At 52.3% G+C, this 8,961-nt stretch overlaps 1 protein-coding gene across 1 annotated transcript in view; it reads left to right on the top strand.

Moving 5' to 3' along the window:
* Positions 1-8,961, top strand: part of ZSWIM4 (zinc finger, SWIM-type containing 4) — a 16,342-nt gene that overhangs the window by 1,715 nt on the left and 5,666 nt on the right. Inside the window, exons 2-8 of the mRNA XM_008566011.1 lie at positions 864-1,012; positions 1,102-1,252; positions 2,223-2,401; positions 3,184-3,529; positions 5,074-5,211; positions 5,471-5,725; positions 6,416-6,551. Of these exons, the coding sequence (XP_008564233.1) occupies positions 864-1,012; positions 1,102-1,252; positions 2,223-2,401; positions 3,184-3,529; positions 5,074-5,211; positions 5,471-5,725; positions 6,416-6,551 (1,354 nt within the window). The remainder of the gene's footprint in view (positions 1-863; positions 1,013-1,101; positions 1,253-2,222; positions 2,402-3,183; positions 3,530-5,073; positions 5,212-5,470; positions 5,726-6,415; positions 6,552-8,961) is intronic.

Here is an 8,961-nt window from a genome sequence, read left to right on the forward strand (position 1 = left end):
AGTGGACTGAATGCATGGGGGATTGAGTATGACGGAGGTGAATGGGAGTTGGTGGTAACTGGAGGTGGGGATGGGTGGTTGAGTGGGAGGACTTTGAGGTAGACTGATGGCGGTGGAAGAATGGAAGGACCAATGGGTACATGGATTGGGAGTGAGCTGATGGGCACTGGAAGGTTCGTATGTGTGGACCGACATTGCAGATGGACAGAGTGGATGGGTGTTTTGAGAATGGTTGGTTTGATAGAGAAAGGATGGATAGAGAATTGGGGTTAGTTGTGTGGGTGGACAGCATGGTTGAGTGGGTCAGTGGATGAGTATTTTGAGTGGTTGGTGCACATGGTTTGGGAAGGTCAGTGGGGTGGGTGAGTGGGTGGATAGATCAATGGGCTGAGTATATAGGTGAGTAGGTGGGTGTGGACTGTGGGTAGGGTGGATGATGGACCGGTGGGTAGGTAGTTGTGTAAGGGGTATGGGTGTGTAGATGAACTGATAGATGGACAGAGGCTTGCATGACATGGGTGGGATGGATGAATGGATTGGATGGAGGACTAAATGGTGGGTAGGTAGTTGTGTAAGGGGTATGGGTGTGTAGATGAACTGATAGATGGACAGAGGCTGGCATGACATGGGTGGGATGGATGAATGGATTGGATGGAGGACTAAATGGATGCATGAGTTGATGATGTTTTGGGCAGGATGGATGGATGGACGGACAGATACCTGAGTGGTGCTTCAGGTGGGATGCATGGAATTTTGGGATAGGTTGCGTAATTTGCAGGAATGGATGGATGGCAGGTGCAGACACCCTCTCTACCCACCCCCACCCCAGCCTCAGCTTTCTCTCCCTCCCTCCCTCCCCACAGGTGCCCCAGACCCTACAGCAGGTGCAGGCATCGAGGATGCCAACTGCTGGCACCTGGACGAGGAGCAGATCCAGGAGCAGGTGAAGCAGCTGCTGTCCAACGGCGGCTACTACGGGGCCAGCCAGCAGCTGCGCTCCATGTTCAGCAAGGTGCTGCATGGGCTCGGTGGGGCCCAGGGAATCAGAAGGCCCTGGTGCTGGCGCCCCCCCATTTCCTCACCACCCTGTCCCTGGTGCAGGTGCGGGAGATGCTGCGGATGCGGGACTCCAACGGGGCACGCATGCTGATCCTCATGACCGAGCAGTTCCTGCAGGACCCGCGGCTGGCACTGTGGCGGCAGCAGGGTGCAGGCATGACGGACAAGTGTCGGCAGCTATGGGATGAGCTGGGTGAGGCCCAGACTCCAGGGCACGCTGGACACTGGTGCTCCAGCTCCGAGGTCTTCCTTGCTCTGAGATTAGGGTCTGTCCCCGTAATCCACTCTCCATTCATTTGACAAACATTTACCGAGCACCTCCACTGTGCCAGGCACTGTACTGGGCGCTGGAGCTCCAGCAGAGAACAAGATCCACAAAAATCTGCCCTAACGGAGCTACCACCTGGAGGGGGAGACAGACAATAAAATATCACTAGACCATTAGATCAGGGGTCAACACACATTTTCTATAAGGGCCACATCGTCAATATTTTCAGCTTTGCAGGCCATTTGGTCTCTGTTGCTGCTACTCAGCTCTACCCTTTGTAGCAGGAAAGCAGCCTCAGACATATGTAACTGAGTGGGAGTGGTGGCATTCCAATAAAATTCTATTTATGGACACTATTTATTGATTTGAATTTCATATCAGTTCCATGAGTTGAAAAATATTTTTCTTTTGGTTGCCTCCCCCGCCACCATCTAAAAATGTAAAAATAAATCTTAGTTTGCAGGCCATTCAAAAACACATGGTAAGGGCTGGCCGGTTAGCTCAGCTGGCTAGAGCACAGTGTTATAATGCCAAGATCAAGGGTTCAGATCCCCGAATCGACCAGCTGCCAAAAAAAAAAAACACATGGTGGTGGGTTCAGTTTTCTTCCTGGGCAGTAGTTTCCTGACCCCTATGTTCGATAGTGATAAATGCTATAGAAAGGAAAAAATACTGAGAGGATCCTGATGGCATGGGCTTGAATCCTGACTTCCATCTTACCAGCTGAGTGACCTTGAGCAAGTGGTGTTACCTCTCTGTGCCTCCATTCTCTTACCTGTAAATTGAACAGACTATTAGTTGCAACCTCAGAGGGTTGAGGTGAGGATTAAGTAGAACAGTACCTGGCACACACTAAGCACTGCATGAATGCTGAACCTCCCCTTTGCCTCCTCAGGAGCCCTGTGGGTCTGTGTCGTACTGAGCCCTCACTGCAAACCAGAGGAGCAGGCAGCCTGGCTCCAGCTGCTTGGCAAGTGGGACAAGTTGGACGTGTGCCCACTGGAAGAGGGCAAGTACTCCTTTGATGGCCCCAGCCTGCAGCCCACCTCAGCCCCCAGCCCAGGTACGAGAGGGGTCCCTGCCATGCCCCCCAAAACCATCACCACTAACAGTGACCCAGCCTCCCACTGTGGCACTCTATCCCAGGAGAGAGACAGCATGGGGGAGAGCAAAGGGGGCCCCAGCCTTTGGCTGTCCTCCCAGCAAGGCAGGAGCAAGTGCTGAGGGCAGGAGCAGTGGCAGCCCGAGGGGCAGTGAGGCAAAAGGCTTAAGCCACCTGCAGTTCTGGGCTGGTCTCCCTGCCTGGCCTCCTACCAGATATGGAGGCAAAGAGGGTGGGAGAGGGAGAAGACAGATGGAGTCAAACAGGGGATGGAGGAAACAAAGTAAGATACTGAGAAGATAAAGAGGTTATAACACCAAGGTCAAGGGTTCGTGTCCCCATGCTGGCCAGCCGCCAAAAAAAAAAAAGAAAGACAGATGAAGAGAGGCAGAGATGATGGGGAAAGGGATCGAGAGAGAGGCAGACAGAAGAGTAGACGGCAGGGAAGAGAGAGAGGGAGAGATCGAGGAGAAGGGAGAGAGAGAGGGTGAGCAGGGAGAGAAAGACAGTTACTCAGCCTCAGGTTTCCACCTGTATGATGGGGCCATAATAGCGCCCCCTGACACACACTCTCACACACACACACATCTTTGAAGAGCTGCTTCCAGGCTTGGGAAGATGACTTATACCCATCCCTCTGCCCAGGGCCTAACCCCAAGTCAGCACTTGGTGGGGGAATCTGGCCACAGTTCGACTGCTAGTGCCCCCCTCACTGGGCCGTATTGGCACCTCTCCTGCAGGCCCAGAGGAGGAGGAGGAAGAGGAGGAAGTGGCAACCACAAGTTCCCGCCACACAGTGTTTGGCCGCGCCCTACAAGCTGGAGAGTTGCACTGGAGTGACACCCACCTGCAGAGGATCCTGACCAGTGACTCCTATAGCCCCAGCCTCACAGGCAACATGGGTGGTGACAAGCCAACCTTTGACCCCCAGGGCCGCCCACTCTGGCTGGGTGAGCCTTTTCCCACTGCCTGCGCCCGTGTGGACACCCTGCGTGCCCATGGATACCCCCGCCAGGCCCTGCGCCTGGCAGGTGCCATAGTCAACACGCTCCGGCTACAGCGGCGGCACCAGCTTGAGAGCTACAAACAGCAGAAAAAAGGTGAGCAGTAATGGTGTCATCATGTCCCAAGGGCTGCAGACACAAATGCAACTGCTTGGGGTCCCACCAGGAAAACAGAACCACTCTAGGTATCTTGAGCAGAAAGGAATTTAATACAGGGGATTGAGGGTTCATGAAACCATTGGAAGGGCTGCAAGATGGAAGCAGCTGTTTGGGTTCGTGAACTCTAAAGCGTAGGGATCAGGCCGGCCCGTGGCTCACTCGGTAGAGTGCGGTGCTGATAACACCAAGGCCACGGGTTCGGATCCTATATAGGGATGGCCGGTTTGCTCACTGGCTGAGCGTGGTGCTGACAACACCAAGCCAAGGGTTGAGATCCCCTTACTGGTCATCTTTTTAAAAAAAAAAAGATAAAGCGTAGGGATCACAGCAAACTGCTATGCCCCTAGGGGGCAGTTCCCAAGAAGACACCCAGAACCTGCCGGCAGAACCTTATGTCTGCACCCTGCAGGAGGCCGCACACCTGCTCATGGCTGCTATAGTAAAATAATGGCTTCATTCTCTCTGCTCTTCAGCATCTTGTGCAAAGGAATCTGGGAAATGTAGTTTCTAAGCTTCCAGACCCTGTGGTAGAGGCAGGTGCCAGCCCCAAGCCTTTCAGGGACATGGACCTAGGGTGGCCAGATCTTCTGATTTTTCAAGAGAGGCCAGAAACCTGGATTATTTGATGTGGAATTTACTGATTTTCAAACATAGACAACAAATTCAAATTTGTATTAAAAAACACACTGAGCAAAAAGAAAAACATTTGTGGACAGGGGACAGGAAGGAAGCCACCAGTTGAGTTTTCTGGGTAATGGGGTTGATGGGTCAATTATCAGGAAATTGAACAGAGTGTAATGGGGGAAGGATGGGGACTCTGGTACCCTGGCAGAGCCCTGACTCAGACTAGAGGTATCAAAGAAAGCCCCCTAGAGGAGGTGAGTGCTAAGTTGAGATCTTAACACCCTTAAGATGTTACCAGGTGTTACCCAGGAGGGTCTGGCTGGTTAGAGCACAGTGCTGATAACACAAAGGTTCGGGGTTTGATCCCGTACCGGCCAACCATAAAAAAAGCCAAAAAAAAATTCCCAGGCAAAGTGAAGAGGAAGAGTATGCCAGGTAAAAGAACAGCATGTGCGGGAGCCTAGAGGCAAGAGTGTGCACAGTTTGGAGGAGGAGGCTGGAGGATGGGTTTACAGACAGGCAGGTGACCACCATATGAAGGAACTGCATATTGGCCCTTGGGGACCCTGCGAGCTCTTTGAGCTTCACCTTCAGAGAAGTCGGAGGGATTAAGGGCTACGAGGAGGGGAATGACACCTGGTTGGGTGTTTTAGAAAGTGCCCAGTGTTTTCCCTGTGCCGGCCTGGGTCTGCAAGCGCTACTGTACAACCCAAGGGCAGAGAGGATAGCCAGCGAGTGGGCAGGTGGGGAGTACTGGGAGGCTGGGCTGCACTGGGCTGGGAGTTAGGGACAGGAAGCTCCCTACCCCCAGGCTTGGGTGAGCGGGCGGGTATTGAGCCCCCTCTTTCCACCTGCAGAGCTGCTCCAGAAAGGCTCCACCTGCATCACCAACACGGAAGGATGGGTGGGCCACCCCCTGGACCCCATTGGCTGCCTCTGCAGGGCACTCCTGGAGGCCTGTCGCCTGGAGGAGGAGGCCCTCATCCTTTACCCAGGTACCCACATTGGAGACCCCTGAAGGAACTGGGACAATCCCCACCAGTGTGGGGAGCCAGTAGGCTTAGCTTCTCCTGAAAGTGAGGCCACCATAGGCCTAGCTGCTGCTAGCAGGGGCCCCACCCACTATGAGTGATGGGAGCTTATGGGCTCTGGTAAACCCCACCCTGCCCCCAGTCTCCACGCTTGGGGCCAGGGGCTAGGGGGTTCCCTGGGAAGGGGGTCTGCCTTCAGTAGCCTTGGTCCTGTCTCCCCCAGACTCAAGCCCCGAGAAGCGGAAGGTGGCCTACCAGCACGTGCCTGTGCCTGGTAGTCCTGGGGAGTCCTACCTGGCGCTGGCGCTGGAGGTGGCACTGCTGGGGCTGGGGCAGCAGCGGGCCCTGCCGGAGGGGCTGTACGCCCAGGACAAGGTAGTGCGCAACGAGGAGCAGCTGCTGGCCCTGCTGGAGGAGGTGGATTTGGACGAGCGGTTGGTGCAGGTGCTGCGCAAGCAAGCGGGGCTGCTGTTGGAAGGTGAGCTATTCCCGAAAGGGAGGGTCCCTGCCCCCTGTCCTATAGTGGCCTGGTCGCTGCTGGATAGAGAGGCCCCGCCCCTAGTCCCGCCTCCTGGGCCTTACTGGCCACTCATACCTTTGCAATTCCTAAAAGGTACGATCCATCTGTTGGTCCCGCCCCCTAGCACGTGCTGGCAGCCAATAACTGCGGCTAGTGGTGAGGCTCTGCCCCCTACTCTCCTTGGAGCCAATGAGCCTAGTCGATGATGCTGGACTGGGAGACCACTCCACCCAATCCACACAAAGGCACCGCGCCTGACTCGGCCAAGGCCTCATTGACTCCGCCCATGGTCTCGCCCTATTGGCCTGTGTGCAGTGAGGCCCCGCCCCCTCCAGGCTCTCCTCTATGCTATTGGGCCTTGCTGGTCTTGGGCCATTGGTCCTGCCCCGGGGCGTGTGCAAACCCATCTCCACTCTCCGGCCCCACCGCACATCTGAGTCCTACCCACGCGGGGTCCCCTGTTTTCTTTGGGTTACCCAGCGCTTGTCCCAGTCTCAGTTCTGAGCTCCTACCTCAGGACCTCTCTGTCCCCAGCCACTCTATCCCAGAGCCAGCCCATCCTCAACTTGGAGCCTGGGGTCTTGGGAGACCTGGGGAGGGGCGGAGGTGAGCCCACACCTACAGGCTGAGTTCGGGCTGTCCCTGCAGGGGGTCCCTTCAGCGGCTTTGGAGAGGTGCTGTTCCGGGAGAGCGTGCCCATGCACACCTGTGCCCGCTACCTGTTTACCGCGCTGCTGCCCCATGACCCCGACCTGGCCTATCGCCTCGCGCTCCGAGCCATGAGGTAAGGACAGGCGGCTGGGGACACGGACAAGGTGGGTGATAACGGCAGGAGGGGGATTGGAGGGTGGCTTGGAGCCCCACCCTCCAGCCTGTCCTCAGAGCCTGGTTAATTCAGTCTCCCTTACCCTGACAGTCAATGCTGCCACGTGCTTTTCATTGTTAAATAGAAATGTGTAATATTATTTTAAATTCAGGAAATTGGCAGAAGGTACACAAAGTCAAATCCTTTTCTAGGCAGATTTGTCTCAGCCTACCCAAATCTCTCTGGAGGCAAGCAATGTTTTGTTTTTTGGTTTTTATTTATTTTTTAAAGATGACCGGGTAAGGGGATCTTAACCCTTGACTTGGTGTTGTCAGCACCACGCTCTCCCAAGTGAGCCACGGGCCGGCCCTGAGACAAGCAATGTTACCACGTTCTTATCTACCCCGCAAGAGTCCAGATTTCTGCAAACCCGTAATCTGGAAATTGAAAGCTGGTTCTCCTTTTACACCAGTGGCACATCCTATACCTGTTCTTTGTGCCTTGTTTTCACTGACGATTACATCTTAGAGGCTCTGTCGTTTTACATACTATGTGACTCACTGCGTAGTATTCCACTAGAGGGATGCCCCATAAAAGAACCAGTCTGGAGTCAGTAGACATTTATGCTATATTTCAAAAAAACATGGCAATGAATAACATTATCATTTCTCACATGTACTAGCAGATCACAGAAGCAGAATATTTAAAAGTCCTCTCTATAGTAAACTATGCCCAACCAATAAAATGAAACCTGTCCCCTATCCTCTGATCCCATCCTTCAGAGATACCTATTAACAATTTGGGCCAAAGTCAAGGGTTCGGATCCACCTACTGGCCAACCACCAAAACAAACAATTTGGGACGTGTCTTTCCAGAATATTTGAAAAGAATAACATGCAAGAGCCATGATTTATTTATTTGTTTTTTGGCAGCTGGCCAGTATGGGGATCCGAACCCTTATCCTTGGTGTTTTATCACCAATCTGTAACCAGCTGAGCTAAGTGGCCAGACCAGAGCCATGATTTTTTTTTTTTTTCTTATTGTATGTATTGCTGGCTGGTATGAGGATCCAATCAGAGCCATGATTTAGAAAACAGCCTTTATAAGCAAGACTTTTTTCTAAGCCAATGGTCAGGAAACTACAGCCCATAGACCATGTTTGGCCCGCCACCTGTTTATGTACAGCCCATGAGATAAGAATGGCTTTTACTTTTTTTTTTGGCAGCTGGCCAGTAACAGTGGTCGAATCCTGGACCTTGATGTTATCAACATCACGCTGAGCTCACCAGCCAGTGCAACATTTTCAAATGGTTAAAAAAAAATCACAAGGATATTTTGTGACACATGAAAAGTATATGAAATTCTTGGGCCGGCCCGTGGCTCACTCGGGAGAGTGTGGTGCTGCCAACACCAAGGCCGTGGGTTCGGATCCCATATAGGGATGGCCGGTTGGCTCATTGGGTGAGCGTGGTGCTGACACCACCAAATCAAGGGTTAAGATCCCCTTACCAGTCATCTTTTAAAAAAAAAAAAAGAAAGAAAAGTATACGAAATTCAAATTTCAGTGTCCAGACAGTTTTACTGGCACATAGCCACATTCTTTTCATATGTGTATTGTCTGTGGCTTCTTTTGTACGACAGTGGTAAAATTCAATCATTGCATCAGAGACCGAATCGCCTGCAAAGCCAAAAATATTGGCTATTCAGCCCTTTGCAGAAAAAGATGTTGACCCCTAGTCTAAGTTTATGACTCATAGTACCCCATAAAATCTTCAAGACAACCCAGCAAAATAAGTATGTGTATTCCGTACACATAAAGAAACAGGCTTAAGGGCCGACCCCGTGGCGCACTCGGCTGACACCACCAAATCAAGGGTTAAGATCCCCTTACCAGTCATCTTTTAAAAAAAAAAAAAAGAAAGAAAAGTATACGAAATTCAAATTTCAGTGTCCAGACAGTTTTACTGGCACATAGCCACATTCATTTCATATGTGTATTGTCTGTGGCTTCTTTTGTACGACAGTGGTAAAATTCAATCATTGCATCAGAGACCGAATAGCCTGCAAAGCCAAAAATATTGGCTATTCAGCCCTTTGCAGAAAAAGATGTTGACCCCTAGTCTAAGTTTATGACTCATAGTACCCCATAAAATCTTCAAGACAACCCAGCAAAATAAGTATGTGTACTCCGTACACATAAAGAAACAGGCTTAAGGGCCGACCCCGTGGTGCACTCGGGAGAGTGCGGCGCTGGGAGCACAGCGGCGCTCCCGCCACGGGTTCGGATCCTATATAGGGATGGCCGGTTAGCTCACTTGGGGGAGCGTGGTGCTGACAACACCAAGTCAAGGGTTAAGATCCCCTTACTGGTCATCTTTTTAATTAAAAA

This window comes from Galeopterus variegatus, unplaced genomic scaffold (assembly GCF_000696425.1).
Source record: "Galeopterus variegatus unplaced genomic scaffold, G_variegatus-3.0.2 Scaffold218, whole genome shotgun sequence".
Classification (NCBI taxonomy): Eukaryota; Metazoa; Chordata; class Mammalia; order Dermoptera; family Cynocephalidae; genus Galeopterus; species Galeopterus variegatus.